The following is a 24,094-nucleotide window of genomic DNA, read 5'->3' as shown; positions in this document are numbered from 1 at the left end:
GCTCTCAGTAGGGCTTTGAAGAGGGGAAGAGAGTTAGTTTGGCGGAGGTGAGGCGGGAGGGCATTCCAGGACAGCGGGAGGACGTGGGCCAGGGGTTGACAGTGTTGCTGACAGTGAGACTGTATGCATGGGTGGATCATGGACATGGATAGAGAATCTCTTGCCTTCAGAGTTCATGAAAATGCAGTAGAGCACCCTTTTTTAATGGTATTTGTTAAGTGCCTACTCTGTGCCAGACACCATACTAAGCACTGGGGTAGATACAAGATAATCAGATTGGACACAGTCCATGTACCAGATGGGGTTCACAGTCTTAATCCTCAATTTACAGATAAGGTAACTGAGGCCTGGAGAAGTGAAGTGACTTGCCCCAGGTCACCCAGCAGACAGAGAGTGGAGCCGGGCCCCTTGCCATTTGGTTGAGCACTGCTTAGATTCCAATGGTTAAGCAGGGAAAGATATGTTTTACTGGCAGCAGGGCATGTGTTTGACTTGGTTTTGTAGCAGTGGGGAGGGTTTGTGCTGAGTCATCCCCTTTCTTTGGCCCCGTCCTGCCTTGTCTAGTTGTCTTCGTCCTCTCCCAATTCTTTTTTAATGTCAGTCAACTGTATTTATTGAGAGCTTACTATATGCATTGCACCTTACTAAGCTCTTGGGAAAGTACAATATAACAGCAGACAAATTCCCTGCCCACAACCAGCTTACAGTCTAGAGGGGGGGCATCAGACATGAATATAAATAAATTACAGAAATGTACGTAAGTGCTGTGGGGCTGGGAGGGGAGATGAATAAAGGGAACAAGTCAGAGCATCGCAGAAGGGAGAAGGAGAAGAGGAAAGGAGGGCTTAGTCAGAGCAGGCCTCTTGGACGAGATGTGCCTTCAATAAAGCTTTGAAGGGGGAGTGAGTAATTGCCTGTCGGATATGAGGAGGTAGGGTGTTCCAGCCAGAGGCAGGATGTGGGCAAGAGGTTGGCAGCGAGAATAGATGAGATCGAGGTCACAGTGAGAAGGTTAGCATTAGAGGAGTGAAGTGTCCGTCTCCCCCTGTGGACTGTAAGCTTCTTGAGGGCAGGGATTGTGTCTACCAACAATATTGCACTGTACCAAGCACTTGATATGGTGATCTGCCCATAGGAAATATTCAATAAATGCCATTAATTGATTGATAGAATAAATCAGGGAAGAATCGTGATAAATTACTGCTTTGCTGCTCCACTTGTGGAGTTCCAGAGTGCCTTCCTGCTTGCTCTCCAATTTTTGTCTTCCTTCTCTGTTCTGTCTCATGGCCCACCGAAAATGATGTCTCATTCTGCTTTTGATATCTTTGCTTGAGCACTTGGGAATCTCAATTTTAAAGTTCCATTTTGTTTCCAGGGAGGGAAGCTTTGATCTAATTGGAATCCTGTGAGTTTGTCTCTCTATTGCCTCAGTAGGTTGAAAAAAGTACTCTAAAAGATCCCTCATTAATGGCACAAATGTTAGTAGTCTTGTCATCTTGACAACTAGGACTTTTTGTTATAATCCATCACAGTGGGACTAGAAAAAATAGGGTGAACTGATAGAACTGTTTTTTAACTTGGATTTTTATAAAATTCCCCCATTATTAAAATCAGCTCATACAAGCAAGGATACTTTAATGTACTTTTAAAATGAGAACAGTGCTCCTTTATTTCTCCTGTCTTCTGTTTAAACTTTTCCCCTTAATCATTCAACTCCACCATCAGTCCTGCCTCTAAAAACCTCTTCACTCCATCTCTCCCATAAAATAAAATATTGGTTGCCAGAGTGAATTTCAACTGCAATTTGTAGTTCTCTGTTTTAAGGGCATTGTTTATTGTTTCACTGTATGTTCAGTCTGGCATTTATTCAACTGTATTTATTTTGTGCTTACTGTGTGCAGAGCACTGTATAAGCACTTGGGAAAGTACAATACAACAGTAATATACATAGTTAGAAATTATGTATTAATAGTAATGTATATCTTCCCATCTAGAATGTAAACTCACCATGGGCAGGAACGTGTTAGCAACTCTATGGTACTGCACTGTATTGAGAAGCAGTGTGGTTTAGTGAGAAGCAGCTTGGCTTACATTTTACTTCTGTATAATCAGTCAAGCATTTATTGATCATTTTCTGTGCACAGAGCACTGTCTTATTTGAAGATGCCACAGATAATGAATCTCACCTATGAGAGTGTGTCTGTCTGTCTGTCTGTCTGAGAAGGCCAATGTGGGATCCAGAGTCCCAGCCACACTGCTCACAAACAGCACTGGGCCTGTTTCCTCTTTTGCCTCCTCATTTTGTCTGATACAAAGGTTTTACTCAAGACAGCCCACTCCTTTCTCGTTAGCAAATTGCCATGGTGGTGTAGTCTCAGAAATTGAACTCTGGTTTTTAGCTGGGATGCAGTATTGTCTGACAAAATGCTGGGTAGAAATGTGGCCCCAAAATGGCATTTTCAGTAACAAATTTCTCTCCCAAAACTTTGGGAAGATACAACCAATTTTTCCAATTGAAATCCAGAGAATAATTTCCTACTTTACCTAAACACTGAACATTATTTTCTTGCGATGAAGAAGTATTGGCTAAATTTTAAGAGGAAAAAAGAAAAACAGAAGAGTACAGCTTCATTCTCTTGGTCCTTCCTGTCACGCACTTGGGAGGTGGATATCTAGCATGATCTCTAAGGAGGAAAATAAGGGGAGTAAAACAGGATGTGTGTTCTGGAACCACTGTTGGAAAGAAGCAAGGTTGGTTTAGTGTGAGGCATAATAAGTCTGGATTGTATTTGTGCCAAGATTTAGCCATTTTGTTTCCTTTTTGCTTGGTTTATAAATCCTTCGGAATAACCTCTCTGTAGGAAAATATAGACGGCGTTTATTCTCAATCAGAAGGGTGACTGCTTTGAATAAAGCAAATTCAGCACCTCTAATCTCCAGTTTCCACAGTATACAAAAGGGATACTCAGAAAGAGAGGTCCTATAAATATCAAGTCATATTTTGGTCATTTCTCCTTGATGGTCCAAATACAACATAGAGTATTGTGGTAGGGAAAGAATAACAATTCTAGATAGACTTTTGTTCATCTGAATTGTAGTTTGGACAGCAAATGACGTAATACGATTAGTCACCGAAGGGTGTGTTTTCCTTTGTTAAAGATCTTACTTAACACAAAAGTATTTTAAGTAGCTTTTGTTAGCTGACTACAAACTTTGCAAGTCCAGACCTGTATGGTACAGAGTCTTTAAAAGAGATGTATAAGTTGTAAACTTTGGGGTAATCAAAAGGAATCCAAAAAGACTGTCCTTCAGGCCCCTGACACTGTAACAACTTTATCACTTTAAATTGTAGTAAGGGGAAATTATAGATCTTGTGTAATTCCTGTGATCTCTCAGAATGAGCAGATAAATTAGGCCACGCTAGCTAGTACCCAGCAGTCATTGCTGTATTTTTTCTTGATGAAGGTCGTACACTGAACAAAAGATCAGTTTCCAACTTAGTCTTAAATTTATTTTATGATGCTGGCCAACTCCTTTAATCCTCTGTGCTTTTAAGTTTTTCACCTGAGCAATGGAGATAATTATCTTCTAGGCAATTATAACTACATTATGTGAGGGAAAAAAAATGAAAGGTTTTATCCATTACTAATATCTAATTATGTATCACAGATTAAATTTTTGGTTGGGTGTACTCATCAGCAGGTAAAAATCTGAAAACACAACCTTTTGGAAAGGGACGGTTGGCTTAGAGACAGTTTAAAGCTTCCCTTGAAGAGGAAGGCTGGGTTCCTCCCTCTTCTCCATCAAATCTCATGTTTGCACCCTTCTCCAGAGTATATGGACTGGGATTATTTTTAGTTTGGAGCAGTGATTGGTGTCAGCTGGGGAAGAAAGCAAAGTGGAGATGCTGGGAGGCAGGAGATGGAGAAAAGGGAAAGGAGGCTATCTCTGGACTTTAATTTCACTGGGGGCAGGGAGCATGTCTTCCAACTCTGTTATACTGTACTCTTCCAAGCGCTTAGTAGAGTGCCCTGCACACTGTAAGCACTCAATAAATACAGCAGATAACTGATAGCCCCCCAGGTAACTGCAGGGTTGGGAGTGGAGCTCTTTTACACACTTACATAGCAAATACAGCATTGGTCGAAGTTTTCATTTCAGGATGTGGCAAAACAATAATCAAAGAAAAAATGCAATACCCCAATTATCTTGATTTATATTTTCCAAAGAGTCCAGCATACATCATTCCAGAGAAACATTGTTCTTGATAGGTTTGTCTGTAGGTAGGTAGAGAGAACATTAATTTTTCACGTCAATTAATGGTATTTATTGAATGCTTAATGTGTGCAGAGTACTGTACTAAGCAGTTGAGAGAGTACAGTACAGTAGAATTGGTAGGCCCTTCCTGTAAGGACATTAGTCTAGCGGTGGAGAACCACTGGATCCATATCTCTCCTCAAAACCCTCCAGTGACTTCTCGTGTCCCTTCGTTTCAAGTAAAAACTCCTCTCGAATGGCTCCAACCCAACCCACTGTACCCATCATTTGTCTTCACCCACTACTACCCAACATGCTCTTGATTTATCCCACCTCTCAACTTTCCCACATCTGTTCCTTCGCTCACACTGTTCTCCTGACTTGAAACTCTTTCTCCAAATCTGACAGATGACAGATCTGCCACATTCACATCCCTCCTGAAATCCCACCTCCTCAACCAGGCTTCCCCAGTTAATTACCAGCACCCTAAATTGTATAAACCCATCAGCCATCTTTAGGACTTATGAAATTATTTCTACCCTTTCTTAGCACAGGAAGCAGTGTGACCTAGTTGACGGAACATAGCCTGGGAGTCAGGAGACCAGAGTTCTAATCCCAGCTCTGCCACTTGTCTGCTCAGTGACCTTGAGCAAGTCATTTGACCTGTCTGTGCCTGTTCCCTCATTTGTGAAATGGGGATTAGATACCTGTTCTACTTCCCACTTAGACTGAGAGCCTCATGTGAAGCCGGAACTGTATCTGACCTGATTTTCTTGTGACTACCCCAGAAAAGGGCACACAGTCAGCACTTAACAAATACTACTATTATTATTACTGGTATCTTTGTTTATTCAATTGTACAGTCAATTGTTTTGACTCGATAAATATTTCTAGTCTTCAATAGTGTTAACTCCTAAAGGGCAGCCAATGTGTCACTAATTTGTTATGTATTGCTCATGGGTTTACTTCAGTGCACTGTACCCAGCTGGTGCTCAAGGAATATTACTACTATTCCTCTGCAAAAAGGGAAGTTGAGCTCCAATCACTGAATCAAATTAGGTATTTACTGAACACCTAATGCATGAAGAGCACTACTGCAAGTGCCTAGGAGAATGCCTAGAATGAGTGGACATGATCCCTACCATAAATTTATTGTGGGCAGGGAATGTCACTGTTTATTGTTGTATTGTACTTTCCCAAGCACTTAGTACAGTGTTCTGCATACAGTAAGCGCTCAATAAATATGACTGAATGAATGAGTGAAGAAATTAGTCAGGGAGGCACACACTAAAATAATACAAGTAGGCAGAAAAAATAGAGTATATATTTTATATAGTACTACTGAGGCGAGAGAGGGGAAGCAGCATGGCTCAGTGGAAAGAGAATGGGTTTGGGAGTCAGAGGTTGTGGGTTCTAATCCCAGACCCGCCACTTGTCAGCTGTGTGATTTTAGGCAAGTCACTTAACTTTTCTGTACCTCAGTTTCCTCATCTGTAAAATGGGGATTAAGAAGTGAGGTCCACATGGGACAACCTGATTACCTTGCATCTTCCCCAGTGTTTTGCACATAATAAGCACTTAACAACTATCATTATTATTATTATTATTACTTAAGTGCTTAGAAGTTGCAAAGGTCCCATAGTGGCAGTAGGAGGGGAAATAGGAGATTAATCAGGGAAGGCCTCCTAGAAGAACTGTGATTTCCTGGGAAGCAGCAAAACCTAATGGAAAGACCACAAGCCTGTGAGTCAGAGGACCTGGTTCTAATCCCCCTTTTGCCACTTGCTTACTGGATGACCTTGGGCAAGTAACTTAACTTCTCTGTGTCTCAGCTTCCTCCTGGGAATTCAATTTCTGTTCTCCCTTCTACTTAGATGTGAGCTTCATGTGGGACAGGGACTATGTCTAACCTGATTAATTTATATAATAATGTTGGTATTTGTTAAGCGCTTACTATGTGCAAAGCACTGTTCTAAGCGCTGAGGGGGACACAAGGTGATCAGGTTGTCCCACGTGAGGCTCACAGTCTTCATCCCCATTTTACAGATGAGGTATGTGAGGCCCAGAGAAGTGAAGTGACTTGCCCAAAGTCACACAGCTGACAAGCGGTGGAGCCAGGATTAGAACCCATGACCTCTATCCCAGAGTTTAGAACAGTGCTTGACACATACTAAGTGCTTAACAAATACCATAAAAAAAAGATTTCAGGAAGATTTCTTTCAGTTAGAGAAAGCTCTGGTCTATCTGAAGTGAAAATGAGGAGGTCTCTGGCATGTGAGACGGTGTGAGCATGAGGTCAGCATTGAGAAAGACTAGAACAAGGCACAGTGAGTAGGCTAACTGGAGTGCAGTGGGAGAAGAGGGAGCATTGATCCAGAATCTGCTGGATGTCAAGGGGAATGGGCAACTATTAGGTGGTTCTGAGGATTGTGGAGATGTGTAGCATCATATTTTAGAAAAATGATCCAGGAAGCAGAGCAAAGAATGGACTGGAGAGGAGAGAGACTGAAGGCAAGGAGAGGAGTGTGGAGGCCAATACATATGACAAGTGCATGGCCCAGTATAGAGGCCATTTGGATGGAGATGAAGGGGTGGATTCTGAAAATGTTGGGGAGGAAGAACCCAAAATGTTTGGCAACAGATTGAACATGAGGGTTGGAAGAAAGAAGATGCAAGGAAAATGCCAAGATTATGGACTTGAGAGGCAGGGAGGGCTGTGGTATTGTCAACTGTGATAATTGTTGTGGCACTTGTTAAGCTTTTACTATGTGTCAAGCGCTGCACCAGGAGCTGGGGCAGACACAAGATAATCAGATTCCATAGGGGGCTCATAGTCAATGATGGGAATGTTAGGTGGAAGAGAGGGTTTGAGCGGGAAGAGAAGAGCTTCAGTTTTAACCATATTGTGCATGAGGTGCCCTGTGGGGAGATGTTCTGGAGGCAGAACAAAATTTGAGATTGCAGAGAGGAAAAGAAGTAAGGGCTAGATAGGTAGAGTTGGGGGTCATCAACCTAGAGGTGGTAATTGAAACCGTGGAAGGGGACAAGCTCTCAAGGGAATGAGTAGAGATTGAGAAGAGAAGGGGAACGAGAAGAGAGCCTCAGGGACATCCACAGTTAGAGAGTGGGAAGCAGAGAAGGAGCTTGTGAGACTGAGGAGAGACCAGAAAAGTAAGAAGAGAACTAATAGAGACCGTATTAGAAAAACCAAACTGAAGTAATGCTTCCAGGAGTGGTTCATGGTGTCCAAGGAGAATTAGGATAGAATAGAATCTGTTGGATTTGACAAAAAGAGGGATATTTATTTATATTAACGTCTGTCTCCCCCTCTAGAATGTAAGCTCGAATTGGGCAAGGAACGTGTTTACCAACCCTGTTGAGTCATACTCTCCCAAGAGCTTAGCATAGTGCTCTACACATAGTAAGTGCTCAATAAATACCATTGATTGACTGATTGGTGGTGACCTAGGAGAGGGCAGTCTCAGTGAAGTGAGTGGAGAAGGGTGAAGAAGGAAGTTGGAGGAGAGGAAATTAAAACAGTGAGTGTATAAAACCTGCTTGAGGACTCCGAACAGGAATGGAACATAAAGGGAGAGCTGGATTGCGGAGAGAGGTCCAGAGAAGGGTTTGTTTTTTTTTTTAGAATAGAGGAGACAGGGGTGTGTTTGAAGGTAGAGGAGAGGAAGCCATCAGAGAATGAGAGCTGGAAGGTGGTGATCAGGAAGGGAAAGGGGACAAGTCTGTTTACAAGGTAAAAAGGAACAGGTTTGGAAGCACAGGTGAAAGGGGTAGAATTTGAGAGCAGGCAGGAAATCTCCTTTCGAGATATGGTCTGAAAGGGGGGTGGAAAAGAATTTGTGTGGTGAGGAAGAGATTTTATATAGCTCACACCTAATAGTTCCAATTTTTGTCAACAAAGTAGTTGGCAGGCTCCAGATCCAGGCAGGATTAATGACTTCACCAAGTTTACACAGTTAAGTCAGCAGCTGAACTAGAGGTAGATCTAGGTCTCTTGATTACCAGCAGGTAAATTGCTTTTGAAATAAATGTATACCCAACAGCATGAATAAAGATGAAATACATCAGGGAACTAATAGCCCCGATCCATTTACATCAAATGAAGCATAAGTAGATTAAGTTTTAATTTCCTAGATGAAAGTTTTGCTTGGCAAATACTGACCCATTTCCATGGGTCTCGAAAGGAAAGAAATGCTTTGGAACGTGAAGACTTCCCTTCCCTCTGATGTTTCAAGCTCAGTACCCAGCAAAGCAACTTGAAAAGGAAAACAGTGAGCTTCAATCAAAGTTATTTGCTAGCAGAACAGCAAATGTCTACATTTCAAAGAGATTTGACTTTAAATTTGTAGTATTCCCTTTTTTTTTGGTAAATGACTACTAACTAATGTTGGGGTTTAAATACCTAAGTGTTTTGCATTCATGTTTCTTCCCAACACCAGGAATCTCAAAGTTCCTAGGATTTGTCAGTTGGCTGTCATAAGGAAAGTTTTTTTTTTCTTTAAAGTCATTCAGCAGAGTAACAGAGATTTTATTGATCATACAGTGGGGTAATTAGTAACAGAGAATATGACATAGGCCACATATCAAATTACCAAATAAATAAATCTGTTTAAGCAAGGGCAGAGTACAGCTCTGTAGCTGCTAAAGTCTGTTCATGAGTAAATGTGCGAAAAGGCAGACAAGTGAATTTAGTTTGTATCATTGAATTTCTATTCATTTCTATCTGTAAAGACAGCAGGTAAACGAGACCCTGTCCCTGGAATTGGCTCCCCTGAAACTAGTTCTCCAGACCTCAGAGAAAAACATTACAGACCTCAAAAATGAAAAGAAAACATTGACAGTGAGGCTTAGAAGTTTTGATGCAGAAATGGAGCAACTACTTTCCCAATAAGACTTCCTGACAACTGCCTTACAAACCCCAGGGGAAGAGTTGAAGACTTCTGGAGCCAGCTGAAAAGGGATATATCCTGCCAGTCCTCTGACTTGTTTGCTTAAGTGCAGATGGTCTCCAATAAGTAGCAGCCATTTGGCCTTAATGTTTGATTTGCAAATGAGATTAGTAAATCAGAATATGGGAGAGTACTGACAGAGTTTATTTTAAAATGGCATTTGGAGAAGGTATTGCCTTGAATAAACATAAATATATAATAAATGATCACATTGTGCTTTTAAGCAACAAATTGCTCACCTAAGAATTAAGTTTCACTTTAACGTCACTTATAAAGGAGTATATTAAAATGTATTTCCATGTTTTTCCTCCTAGGAAATGTTGAGAAATATAAAAATTTAAAAAATAACCATTACAAAATTCTCTTAGCTTCTATCATTTATAACAGGAAGGGGAAATACACCTACAAGGTATTTTCAGTGTTGCACTGTCACCAAACTCTAGAAATTTCTAAAAAATGTAGAATTGCAGACTATAATTAATCACTGAGATTTTCAAAAGGGGCAAATCATATACAGTACTACTCTTCAGGTTGTCACACTTCAACTAAACAGCAGGTGCCAGAGCAGAAAAGATCATTTACTCACTGCCGTGAGTGGCAAAAGCCAAGATGACAAAGAAGTTTCACAAGCCTCGAAACCCAGAGATTGTGCTATACCTGAGGGTAGACCCTTGACCTTCTGGGACAATAGGGAAGAGCTCTTGGGTCATATGACCACAACATTGTAGGTCAACTGTAGTCTCAGAGAATCACGGGGTGCAGGCAGTGAATGAAAATGCCACCACACCTGAGATCAATGGGGGAAAGAGTGCATATGATCAAAGAGGTGGGAATGAAAAAGGAAGAAATAGGACAGGTGAGAATGGAAGAGAAGGTAAGCAAAGGAGAGGCAAGTGAAAGAAGGAAATGTTGCATAATGATACCAAAAGGGACAAAAAAGGGAGGCAGAAGGAGAAGCAGCATAGCCTAGAGGATAGAGCACAGGTTTGGGAGTCAAAGTCCTGGGTTCTAATCCTGACTCCATCAGGCATCTGCTGTGGGACACTGGGCAAGTCACTTCACTTCTCTGTGTGCTTCAGTTACCTCATCTGTAAAATGGGGATTGAGATTGTAAACCCATGTGGGACTGTGTCCAATCTGATTAGCTCGCAACTAGCCCAGCACTTAATACAGTGCCTGGTACCTAGTAAATTACTAACAACTACCTTAAAAAAAAGATACTGCAAGGGAGAAACCACAAAAATCCTGTGAGATTTTCATGGGCCTCAGATAACTGACACCACTCCTCTATACCACTCCTCTCTACTCAGGGAAACTCCTTGGGCTGGTTGGGAGGAGGGGCAGAAGCGCTATCTAATTTCAGTGTATTTTACACACTGAAACAATCTAGCCCTTCCAGATTCCTGGTACCAATTTCTGCAGGTTAGGGTGAAATTGGAAACCCTCAACTCAGGTTGACGTGGTCCAGATGGGAATAGGTCCATGGAACCTGCTGCAGGCTAGGGTGGCCCTCAACTAGAAAACTGCATGACAAGTGTCCGCATTTCTTCCAATCTTCATGAGCATCTGAGGGGATTGCTAGGGACCTCAAAACTCACCCATCCTTTAGCTGGGGATGAGTCCAGCAGTCTGACTAGTCCCAACCTAGATCCAGTATCTTGGTCAATCAATGAATGAATGGCATTTTTGAGCACTTACTATGTGCAGAGCACTATAATAAGTGCTTGGGAGATTATGATATATGAGTCAATAGATATGACTGAATGAAAATAAACAGTTGGTAGACACGTTCCCTGGGGAAGCACCCAAGACTCCAGATTCCTGGGCCCTGTGGCTGACTGATTGATTGGGTACAGGCCAGATGGAGCCTAATATGCACTCCAAGGAGGGCCAAATGACCCAGGAATATTAATTTGCCACAAAGATCAGCCAGATTCATTTGCCTCTAGTGAAGTGTGAAAAATGATGTGCTACTAAAATGAAAGTGTCAAATTCTATCAGAGATAGCAATTTTTTCCCTTGGCAAGTGTACATAAAGAATTTATAAGAGAAAGATTATAAGTCACCATCCACCCAGTAAATTATACATTTTTCAAATATTGTCAGTACTGCCAAAGTGCATGTTCTCATTACTTGGTTTGGAGGGAACACAGCATTAGAGGAAATTCCTTTGAGTATGTGCACGGCATTGATCAAATTGTAATTTTCTGTAAAGCCAAATTCTTTAGGAACGTAATCTTCAGGGTTCCAGTAGAACTGACCATTTTTGCTTCCAGATCGCTCCTCCATCGATCACCCTCAGTTGGTGATGAACCTGACCAAATATTAATCTCACTATTGCAGAAAATTGAAGCACTGAAGTAGCGTGGCTTAGTGGTTAGAGCACAGGCCTGGGAGTCAGAAGGACCTGGATTCTAATCCCAGCTCTGCCACTTCTCTGCTATGTGACCTTGGGCAGGTCACTTAACTTCTCTGGGCCTCAGTTACCCCATCTGTAAAATGGGGATTAAGACCGTGAGCCCTTTGGGGGGACAGGGATGAAGTTGAATCTGATTATCATGTACCTACCTCAGCGCTTAGCACAGTGCCTGGCACATATGAAGTACTTACCCATAAGGACCCCAGGTATTAGTAATTAGGCATTTGTGAGGATATCAAGAGATTGAAGTTCTGTTAGTCAGCCCCTTGCATATATATAAATCTGGCACAATCAACTAACTCCTGGCCTTTTGTGCTCTTTTATTTTCAACCCCAAAGTCAAATTCAGAAAGATAAATGAAGACAGCGCAGGACTTAAGTCCTTCCTGAACTTAATCCATTTGAAGGTTTCCAAACCTACTTATTTAGGTCTGACTAAGCACCCTATCCTACTTGCTTTCAAACCAGTTTTCCCAACCCTGAAACCAGCTCTGAGTATGGCCAGGTGAAAGAAAACATAAGCAAACAGGAGGGCAGAACAAACATTTTAAAGATGCAGTGAGGCATGGTCTCAAACTATAAGGTAGAGCCTGAGGACTTTTGGTCTGGCACAATGTGTGGGCATTTAGGGACAGAAGCTTTATCAGAAGCCTTGGGAAAATTGGGACACCAAGAAGTGGTCAGCAATAGAAACTACAAAGGGTTGTGCGGTGTAAGGAACTATTGTTCATGGTTTGGAATGGAATGTTGGTTGCGTATTTTTCTTTTCTACAACCCCCATGCTAAAGCAGGGAAGTATTGGTAGTCTTCTTTGAAAATGCCCCTAAATATACACACGACTACATATATCCCTACTACAAGCATATCTCTTCCAAAAGGCTTTCCTTGACAAACCCTCCACTTCCCCACCTTATTTGTCTTTCCCTCTATGTCCCTTATACACTTAGGTATGTATCCCGTAAGCACTTTCGATACCCACCTCACTCCCAGTTCCACAGAACTTATGTACATATTTTTATAGACTGCCATTTCCCCTAATTAATTTGACATTTGTCATCTTCTCTGGCCTGTCAGCTACTTGAGGACATGGATCGTGTCCACCAACTGTATTGCACTCTCCCAGTGCTTAGTACAGTGCTCTGCTCACTGTAAAGTGAACAGTGTGGTCTAGTGGATAAAGCATTAGGGCCTGGGAGTCAGAAAGTCCTGGGTTCTAGTCTCAGCTCTGCCACTTAACTTCTCTGTGGCTCATTTCCCTCATGTGTAAAATGAGAATTAAGACTGTGAGCCCCATGTGGGACATGGACCGTGTCCAACCTGATTACCTTGTATCAATCCTGGCACTTTATGCAATGCCTGGCAAATAGTGTTTAACAAATGCCAAAAAAAGTGCTCAATAACGATCACTGACATATAGCATTTATAAACTGACACAATGCATATGTTTTAATCTTCCTTACTATGTTTTTTAGTCATTGGCCAAGCAAAATAATGTAGAACCTTAGTAGCCCTGGCAGGAGGAGAAAACGGGAGAGGGAAATCAACTGGAATGCTTTGAAATATTGCAGCTCTCTATACCCCCACCTGCTTCATTTGTCATATTCAGCAGAGCAACTTCAAAGCCATTCCCTCGAGCAAGATGAATGTGAGTCCTTTAAGCTCAACAACAGACAGAGAGGGATTCATCATTTCCCTTCTAAGGTCTAACGTTCAACAAACGATCTATCTGCCAGGTCTTTGTGGACTACTTCCTTTCCTATTAGTAAGCCGAGGCAAATAGATCAAAAGGTTGGGTGCTTGGCCCAAGACCACATGGCAAAGTTTTAACTGAAATGTAGGTTTTAGAGAAAGTGACCACCCAGGAAGTATCTGATGGGACCACTTACAGCCCAAATTTGGGGAAACTCACTATGGGCAGGAAAGGGAGGTGTCTCCCAAGCACTTAATAATAACAATTATGGTTTCTGTTATGTACCAGGCCCTGTACTAAGCGCTGGGGTGATTATAAGCGAATTGGGTTGGATACAGTCCCTGTCCCACATGGAACTCACAGTCTCAATCCCCATTTTACAGATGAGGTAACTGAGGCACAGAATCAGTCAAGTGATCTGCCCAAGGCCACACAGCAGACAAGCGACAGAGCCTGGACTAGAAGCCAGGTCCTTCTGACTTTGAGGCCCGTACTCTATCTACTGCACCATGCTGCTTTGCACAGAGTTAGCGGATCAATAAATATGATTGAATGAATGAGGAGGGGTGGTAACAGCCGGACCAAAGCAGCAGGTAATCAGAGAAGAGGCTTCCCACCCTCAGCCTGCTGGGGCTTCTCTGACCACTCCTACATGAACCATTTCCTGGAGGTTTCTGGTGTGCACAGAACTGTCTTATTTTGGCCACACTGGAAATCTTCAGGAAACAGCTTGCAGTAGCTGTTGCCACGACAGAAGTGGCCACAGCAGCGGGAGTGGAGAAGGATCATCAGGCCTGGAGAAAGCAGCAATTGGATGTGTGTCAGTATGTGGCTCCTGCTCTCTCCCTCCCTCTCCTCTGCCCTTTGCTTGCTTGCTTGCTTTGACACTGATTAAAGGCTAAGAGTGTTCAAAAACACTAGAACAAATGGCAAGGTTATTAATATAGACAAAGTCTTGGCCCATAGAAAGCTCACAATCTGAATGTGGGGAAGAAAAATACACAGAGGAAAGAATACCAGGGTAAATTGAATGGAAAAACCACAACAATTCAAGAACAACAAAATCAAGGAGCAGTACTTCACTTCTGGGACGAAATAGTCCTCAGGCCTCTCATGTGTCCTGAAAAGCCATTTTGGGTCCCAACCTTCTCTAGGTCCTAAATTCTGTTCAGGTCTTCATCCTTCACCTATCCTCATCTCCAGTGGGGATCAAGGCTATGCTCCATGATGGTAGGTGGCAAGGTGATGGATGGGGGAAATACAACTTCCTTCTGTCTGCCTCTATACTTCGCCACCCTCTTCCCCATTTTGAGCTCCAGATAAATCAGCTTAATCTCACACTTCAAGTCAGTGTCTGGACCAGGCAAATATCCTGAATTGTCCTCTGACAATATTTTATTTCAGAGCTTCAGTGAAAACTAGTCCTCAGACTGGCTCCTGCCTCTATTCTACAAAGAGATGTTTTGTTCACAGTCCTCTGGCTAGCTTTTAATCCATAAATGAACATCTGAATAAAGACTCTTCTGGGAACTCTCTTTTGGCAAGGGAATCCATATCTGGCATAGATCACATTGGAGGGTACTTTTTAATTTAACTGAAAAAGTAATCAGGATTTCCTGTATTAAGCGATTGTGACAAACCCATATTACTTGTTCATCTTCAAAGTTGTATTAGGCAATAACGCCCATTTTTGAAGATGTTTCATCATTAACAGATTTTACTGAGCATCAACTGAGTGCAAAGCAGTGTAGTAGGTGTGGAGGGCATTTACAAAGAGGAAAAAGTCAGGGCTCCTGACCAATTTCATGGGAGAAACAAGCAAATATGACACGACAAAAATATATTGAGAGCACACTAGCACAAATATAACAACATATACATAAGGCTGGTAGGCAGAGACACGAATGCTTGAGAAGTCATGAATGATACAACTGAAGTAGCAGGTGATAATTATGGAAGATTTCATGCAAGAGGAGTTTTTAACAAGTTCTTGAAGAAAAGAGCAAGGCTTTTGACAAAGGAGGGAGGTGGGCATAAGAAAAGGGTCTGGGGCAGTCAGGTATTTTCTATAATATTAACTCCCTGGGATACATGAGATAAGGCTAGAAAATCACATTCTTGTAGCAGTTGGCTTTTGGTCTTAAAATCAACAAAAGAATCGACTCACAGACTAAATTAAATGGATAGTTCTACTTTAACAGATAAACACCCACAGCACTCACTAAATAAAAATGAATATCTTCCTAATTGTTTTCAAATTTTTTACACATATAATTCCAGAAGTGCCCTCCTGAAACCTGAATTAAATGTATGATTTCTGGAGTCCATACAAACAACTGTGAACCCCAAAAGGGGCAAAAAGCTACCAAGATAGGGGTAGGACATTAGACAACCTGGGACGATGATAAAAGGAAAAAAGGTACCTGAAAGTGCTAAATATTAAAACAGGTTCTGTTTCATGGAGAACATATAGAAGGTTTACAGTGACTGAGGTTCTGTCAAATTGATAGTTAAATACCTGCCTCTTTCTTATTCATGTAAAAGACTTTATCAGTCTCATCATCAGTACATTAACTATGACCATCTCCAAGACCTCAGGAACTTTTCCAGGGGCTCCACTCTCATACTAATGAAAAATACCTACAATGGCATGGATTTGACTGTTAGGATTTTGGCTTCTGAAGAGGCCTCATTTCCATTTTTGACTTTCACTCTAGTCTTTAACTAGATGACCATTTGTTAAAACTATCCAACTCCCCAAACGAACAAAACTCTATTAGCCAAAAAGTTAGAGGGCCATGTTTTTTTTTCTACTTAGGGTCTCCATCCTTTTCGAGACTGTAGTAAATCACTGGCACCTGCAAAACAGTCAAGAATAGAAGATATGCAAAATATGTTTTTGATACAGAAATGTAAAGGAATTGGTACTGCAATGCTCTTGTTAAAATAACCGATATTTGAATTTGCTGCTGAACCTTTGGCAGAAAGCTCTTGAAGTTCTTCATTCCAGGGAAAGCTGCACACTGTCAGCCTGGTTCTGCGGTTGCTGAGAGTCATATTTCCTGGCTGTAAATAGAAATTAGGACACAAGTCATTTGTGTGTTTAAGGACATTCTGCAAGTGACATCCATTGGTCATTTTTTGATTTCCTTTACTGTTAAAATATACTTCTATCATTGTGTTCCAGATTAAAGAATGAATAGTCTGGGGCTTAAATTGGAATAAATTCTACTCTCAGGATGAAAGCTATCTAATTTCCACCCAACTCCACACCCTTAGTAGATGGCTGTTTTCTATACCGCTATCATATATTAAGCTTCAGTAAAGAGAATAAATATCACTATGTCCCTTGGGAATTCTAATAATTTTAAATCCCTCCTAAACTCTTACTAAATCAGGTAAATTATCTGCACATAAGGAATTGGCTTGATTTTCAAATTATACATCCTGAAAGATTTAATTACTTGATACAGATGTTACCAATATAAATGAGAAGCAACAAACCCTGGGGAACAAGATCCATGATTTTGGTTTCTGTTGGCATGATTAAGAATGTTCATTAACATAAAGATCTTTCAATGAACTTGGAACAGTTTTAAATGAAACCCAGAGGAATCACAGCTCTAAAGAGCAATTAAGATGTACATTTGGCCTAATGTGATTTACTACTTCTGCTCTTAAATCATTTCCCTAATCTTCTTCTAAAATTTTCAAAAAAAAGATGAGAATAAAATTTTCAGGACTAATTCTACTTCTGTGGTTCTTTGGTCAATTGCAGCCAATCCCAGGTAATTGTTTTATGTTTATCGAAAGGCCGGCCATACTTACAGAGAGAATACATTTCTAACTGCTGTCTTAAACGGATTTTGCTCATCGTGTCATAAAAGTTTGGTTCTGGCAAGGTTTCTGTTGTAGGAGGCACACTGAATATTCTCATTATTTTTCTTTTATTCCTAAAATAAAATAGAACAATAATTGAAAACATGTAGAAGGGTGCTCGATAGACTAATGATTTATATTTACAGATGTTGTAATTCCCTTGCCCATCATGAACATGAGAGATGACTGAAAAGTCCTACAATCCTTTCCATGCTTTTTGCCTCTCTCTGCAGTGGAGTGGAATGAGAGGAAAGAAGAAGAGGTCAGGAAGGGCTGGCCCAGGGAAACATGAGAGAGAACTGGCCATGGGGAGATGGGAGGAGGTGGACGGAAATGGGAATTCACACTCCTACACCCATTCTCTCATCCTTCCCAACTATCTCTCAAGAGGCGATCTCCTGCCTCTCTTTCAAAATCTAGTCCTTTTACTGGTGCCTCTGATGATATCTCCTTGTTTCACTTTTTTCTACCTTTCTTCCCCTTGAACTGTCATCATCTGATCACTCTCTACTGTCTCCTTTCTCCCTGCCTTTAAACATGCTCGTCTCCATACTAAAGAAACCTTTCCTTCACTCTGCTGCACCCTCCAGCTATCACCCAATTTCCCTGCTCCCATTCTAAACTTCAGAAACTGGCTGTATCTACCTTTTGGTTTCAAATTCCCTTCTTGACCCACTACAATCTGGATTTCTCCCCCTTTCCCTCTCTAAGATCACCGAGGATCTCCTCCTCACCAAATTTTTTTGTATGGTTTTTGTTGAGCACTTACTATGTGCGAGGCATTGTTCTAAGCACTGGGGTAGATAGAAGCAAACCAGGTTGGACACAGTCCCTTTCTTACATGGGTTTAGAGTCTTAACCCCCTTTTTACAGATGAGATAACTGAGGCACAGAGAAGTTAAATGACTTGCCCAAAGTCACACAGCAGAAAAGTGGTGGAGTCAGGATTAGGACCCAGGTCCTTCTAACTCCCAGTCCCAAGCTTTATCCACTAGGCCACGCTGCTCCCTATTGTCTCACTGTTCTTTCTCCATCTTAATCCTCCTTGAACTCTCAGCCACCTATAATACTGTGGACCCCCTCCTGGAACACTATCTAATCTTGGCTTCACTGATACAGTTCTCTCCTGGTTTTCCTCCTACCTCTTTGATCGCTCATTCCCAGTCTCCTTGGCTGACTGCTTTTCCATTGCACCTCCTAAATGAGGGTGTCCTCCATGCTTTATTCTGAATCCGCTATTCTTCTCACTTGATACACTCCCTCGGAGAGCTCATCTGCCCCCATGGCTTCAACTTTCCCCTCTATGCATACAAGTCCAAAATCTACCTCACTAGTTCCCAATCTGTAATCGTGGATTTCCTCCAGCCTGCAAGACATCTCTACCTAGTTGCCCTGCTAGCATTTCAGGTTCGATACGCTGAAAACTGAACTACTCATTTTACCTTCTATCTCTACCACTTAACCTTCCCACCAACATCCTCCCTGTGTCTGAAGCTTGCATCCTTGATTCCTCACTTTCTTTCAACTTTCACATTTAGTCAATCATTTTTATTTATTAATAACAATAATAATGTTGGAATTTTATTGAGAGCTTACTTTGTGCAGAGCACTCTACTAAGCACTTAGGAGCGTACAATATAACAGAATTGGTAGACATGGTCCCTGCCCAATATATGGCTAAATCCTGTTGTTTTTTCTTCCACTTAGGGCAGAGATCATTAATATATTATATAACATGTATACAATATACATATACTACATATATAGAACTTTATTATATTGTACACTCTCAAGTGCTTAGTCGAGTGCTCTGCACAAAGTAAGCCCTCAATAAATACCACTAACATTTTCAGGATCTACCCCTTCTTCTCCATTCAAATGGCCACCACCTTGATTTGGGCATTTGTCACATTCCTACTTGACTACTATATCAGCCTCTTCGTTGGTCCCCCTGCTTCTAACCTTGCCCCTCTCTGGTTTATACTTAACTTTGTTGTTGGGATCATCTTTCTAAATGTTGTTCTGCAGCTGTCTTTCCAATCCTCAAAACCCTCCAGTGGTCACCCCATTCATCTTTGCATCAAACAGAAATTTTTGACCATTGGCTCTCTCCCTCTTTCCCATCTCCAGTCTCTTCTGACCACAGTCCAACTCACATTCTCTACTCCTCCCAAGATCACTTTTTCACTGTACCTCATTCTCAACTCTCCCACCTCTATCCCTGGCTAAGGACCAATAGGCCACACCCTACCCGTGCCTGGAATTTCCTCCCCTTTCAAATCCCCCAAATCTTCCCACCTGAAAAACTCTTTGGAAATTCTACATTTCCAGGAGGCTTTCCCTAATTAATTTTTCTCCTCTCCAAGTCCCATCCTCCATATGATCTTCTTAGTGCTTTGGTACCTACTACTTCTTTCACTTTTGCAAATATCCTTAACTACTATCCCCATACTATTCGGAACACTTCTTCCTCCTATTTGTAAATTATTTTACGTCCATCTCCTGTTCCCCTCTGTAAGTTCTTTGTGGGTAGACAATGTGTCTTCCATTTCTCTGTACTCTCCCAAGTGCTTAAAACATTGCTTTACACAGAGTAGGTGCTTGATCAATTCTACCAGGTGATTGTATGGGTAGTTGCTATTCCAGAAGGTTCACTGGAGTCGCTAGCCTTATTGTCAGGGATAGTGGCCGCATTACATGGATAAATGCCCACATGTGAACACATCCAGATGTGTGGCTCAGAACCCCGGAAAGTGGCCCGCTTTGGGCTAGGATTCAGTTGGGCCAAGGTTTTACAGTTTCCGATTTGGCTACAAGATGGAAGTCTGGATGACAGGGTCTCTACAAACACAGCGGTTTTTTTTTTTACCTGGTCTGACCCCAACCAAATCCAAGGCTGTGAGGCCTTGACCCTCCCAATCCTCACCCAACCAGCCTGGGAAAGATGTCACGTAATCCATGCCAAAACTATATATGCAAAAAAAGATAATTCTTTTTTTCTTAAACTAAGTGCCCATGGTAGCAAAATGACAAATCAAACCCAATCTGCACATTCCAGTAATTTAATTTTTAAGCTGTACTTGTTGAATTGTGTCAAGAAAAACTATTTGCAAAACCCCCAATCGTTTGCTGGCTGATAGTGCCCTTAAAACCCAAGCAGATTCAGGGAAATGTTTTCAATCTTCCAATAGAGTTGCTGGGTTCATATACAGCCTCCTTATTAGGAATAACTCCACCTTTTGTTTCCTATCAGCCACCAATACTGAGACAGAACAATATTTTGGGCCAATATAATGTTGAACACTTTGGAAACACTTGTGTTAGCATTTTCACAGCTGCAGTTAATTGTTTTGCTATACATTTTTAGATACATTCCTTGCTTCAGAATCCTACTGAGGGAGATGTGCAAATTTCATTTCTACCCAGATATATTCAGAAACTCACCTCCTAGCGTACATGAACAGAGCAAAGCTAACAAGAATCACTATCAAGTAAACATTGGTTGCTTCATTCCAGGCCTCATGAACAGTGTAATCAATAGATCCATCGTCACCCATTACTCCATAACCTCCGGCCATGGCGCTGTTTAAGAAAAAGGAAGAAAAAGGAGCAAATGTATCTTAGTTTTTCTTATCACACAAAAACCTAATACATCTTAGTTTCCAACGGGTTCCTATTTATTATGGTTGGCTGATACTGAATTTTTACAACACGTCTTCTCTTCCTTGACTTTCTTTGATTTTTACCTGGGCTTTAGGCTTATTGTTGTGGGCATCAATATTGGTAAAAGGATGGAGACTGAAATAGCAAGGGTGTGTGTTTCCTAAAAAGTCACTGAGTCCAGTCTATGGTGGCCACAAAATGCCATCCCAAAGGGACGAGGCTGCAAAATTTAAGGCAGGTGTACTCCCATTCTAAACGACCACGATACATAAAATCCAGAGATACATCATGCAATAATTGCTGGCATAGGCCAAAACCCATAAGCGTCATCTGACTTTAGGTCCAATCCCTGCAGGGAATTCAATTCTTTCCCTACCCCTCTCCAATCTCAAGCTGAAAGCCAACTTCTCTCCTTTACCTGAAAGCAGGAGACAATACTGGGTGGTTGAAAAGGCTGTCTAAATTTGGCTAAAATCTCTGCTCTTCTACCTCACCCCAGTTCCCTGCTCCCATTCAGTTGCTGCCTTGCTTTGCTTCTCCCAGCTCTCCTGCGTCTCCATGAACGCAAACTGAAGCCAGATTTTCTGCTCTTTTCAAATTGTTGCACAGTATAGAAGGTTGCTAAACCCAGCTGAAATTTCTGCCCTTCTACTTCACTCTGATTCTGGGCTGTTTTTGGAAGAAGCAGAGAAACCCCTGAGAATCGAAGGGTCCCCCACCACCTAAATTTTTGGGATTAAAAGATCTTGTATTGATTTTTCAAGAAAAGCAGATGAACTTTGAAAAATGATTCCCAAGATCCTAATAGAGGAGTTCAAATGTATGCAAAGGTGTTCAGAAGGACTTAACCCACTTCAGGGTGCTTTATGATGAAGAGAAAAAGGCTTCATGCAATCTAAATAGGGGCACATTTTTCACTAAATTTGAAAAACTACTACTAGAGGCAGCCCAGCAAGCTACTGAAGCCACTTGCAATGACAAATAATCTTATTACAACTCCTTACTTGGTTAATGTTGTGATGTTATTGCTTTGAATTAAACACTGATGCAGAGTAAGTGCTCGGTAAATAAGATTGATCGATGTTAATGATTTTAATTGCTTCCACAGAGAATAACTAGTAGTTTAGTAATGTTTAATGTTGCAAAATATTGCATATAAAAGAGTTTCCTATTTCACATACATGCAAACATATAGGAAAGCTTACCCCATGATACTGCCAGTTGATAATAATCCATGTTTTGGATACAGCCTTTATATTTCTTTGCGGTAAATTGGGGTCGGTTTGCACTAATCTTCAAAATTTTTTATTAATCACAATAACAAGTAAGTCTTTGAGAAATTTTCATGTACAGAAGGAGCTTAACTCTCCTGATGTTTTATGATTCAGTTTAGAAATTTCTGGAGCTTTACCTAGTTTTTGTCCCTAGGCCAAATTTAGTCAAAAGAAACTATTCATAAGATAGGTTTCATAAACTGTCTTCTGATAAGCAGCCAAGCTATGACCACTTCATGAAGGACAAATATTATCTGCATAAAGTTCCCAAAAAGGAACACTAAACCCTCAAAATGTCCTAATTATGTTCAATTAAATATATTTATAAAAATTTTTGAATTCATGTAAAAAGTCAATGAAACCAAGAAAAAACTGGCACTTTACCTCGTTGCCAATTTAAATGCCTGATCATTTTTTCTTAAAAATCTCCCACAGGATTTAGTCTATTTCCCATCATTTATATGAGCTGCTTTCCCATTTCCCTGCTCATTTGCCCAACCATGGTGATCTAGTAGACAGAGCTTGAGCTTGGGGATCAGAAGGACCTGGGTTCTAATCCCAGTTCTGCCACTTGTCTGCTGTATGACCTTGGGTAAGTCACTTCACCTCCTCTGTGCCTCAGTTATCTCATCTGTAAAATGGGGATTAAGAATGTGAGCCCCATGTGGGAGAGGGACAGAGACTGTGTCCAACCTGATTAGCTTGTATCCACCCCAGTGCTTAGAACAGGGCTTGACAGGTAGTAATCACTTAACAAATACCATTATTATTATCCCATAACATTAACACTTCTATTTCTGTTTTTTGATTTTTTAGTTTATGGGTCCTTAGGGGCCATGGACCTTGTCTAGTTCCCTTTTCCATTGCTTAATATGGTGTTTTAGACAGAACTGCTTAGTAAGTACTATTACTCCTATTTCATTCAAGTATTTGTTCAGTGGCTTCCTCCTGATGTGTTCATACTGCTCCCTAATCAAGCAATTAGTCAAAGGTATTGATTCAATGTTAACTGTGTGCAGGACACTGTACTAAGTGCTTGGAAAAGTACCATATACTAAAGGTGGAAGACTTGATACTTGCCCACAAGGGGCTTTCAGTAAAACAGACATTAAAATAAGTTACAGATAGGGGAAATAGAGAATAAGACTATGCATATAAGTGCTGTGGGGCTGGGGTGAGTATCAAAGTGTTTAAGGGGTAGACAGCCAAGTGCACAGTTGATGGTGAGGGGAGGGTGGACAGAGGAAAATGAAAGCTTCTCCCTCCAGCTTTCACAATCTGTAAGCAATTTATTGTTTGTTTCCTTCAGATTGTAAGTCCTTGAGGGCAAGGAATGAGTATCTTGCTACTATCACACTCTCCCAATTGTTTAGTATGTTGCCTAGCACTCAGAAGGCACCCAACAGAACCACTGAGTGGTTGACCGTGTGATCAGGTGTGCTCTGAAATTCCTTCCTTCCCCAATCCTTTAGAGACGGCATCTATTCTTTTACTGCTTAGAGCTCTAGAAATTCAATTGGTTATATGCTGATTTTTTGTTGTTGTTTGGTGAATTCGACTTCAGATGCCTCTTAAATAGACAGCTGTGCAGTCAAAAGTTGGTCTGTCACTTAGGTTGTCTGTAAATGCAGAAAGGAGTAATATTGTAGAAACAATGCAGATAAATCTGTATGTGAATCACTGACAGAGACTAAAATAAATTCCCAATTTTTGAAATTAGCTATTTTTGTTTAAACCTACTTTTAATCTAATAAAACCCTAACAAAACTTGATTAATTGCCCCCAGGTGATTTCTTTTAAAACTGAAACATCCCTGCCTAAATGGTCTCTCTCCTCTATTCTTGATTCAGTTAAGAGACACCCGAGGTCAGGTTTTTCTGTTTCTAATATAGTAGGTTCAGTGAACTACATTTAAAGATGAAATATGTCATCACCACCGCTTCTGA

At 41.1% G+C, this 24,094-nt stretch overlaps 1 protein-coding gene across 6 annotated transcripts in view; it reads right to left on the bottom strand.

Moving 5' to 3' along the window:
* SMIM19 (small integral membrane protein 19) overlaps positions 1 to 24,094 on the bottom strand; it is an 87,767-nt gene that overhangs the window by 52,301 nt on the left and 11,372 nt on the right. For 2 of the 6 annotated variants that reach the window (XM_029065734.2, XM_029065735.2), the window contains 3 exons: positions 20,656 to 20,793; positions 17,161 to 17,285; positions 15,158 to 16,398 (listed from right to left, as the gene is read on the bottom strand). In XM_029065734.2, the coding sequence (XP_028921567.1) occupies positions 16,334 to 16,398; positions 17,161 to 17,285; positions 20,656 to 20,789 (324 nt within the window). In that variant the 5' untranslated portion in view covers positions 20,790 to 20,793 and the 3' untranslated portion in view covers positions 15,158 to 16,333. Of the gene's footprint in view, positions 1 to 10,294; positions 10,313 to 15,157; positions 16,399 to 17,160; positions 17,286 to 20,655; positions 20,794 to 22,079; positions 22,202 to 24,094 lie in introns of those variants that run through there. The other 4 variants (XM_029065733.2, XM_029065732.2, XM_039912017.1 and 1 more) reach the window with 4 other exon arrangements.

The sequence above is a fragment of the Ornithorhynchus anatinus genome, chromosome 5 (genome assembly GCF_004115215.2).
Source record: "Ornithorhynchus anatinus isolate Pmale09 chromosome 5, mOrnAna1.pri.v4, whole genome shotgun sequence".
NCBI classification, from domain to species: domain Eukaryota; kingdom Metazoa; phylum Chordata; class Mammalia; order Monotremata; family Ornithorhynchidae; genus Ornithorhynchus; species Ornithorhynchus anatinus.
Note: the sequence above shows the minus strand (reverse complement) of the source record. Positions and strands in the feature narration are given on the sequence as shown.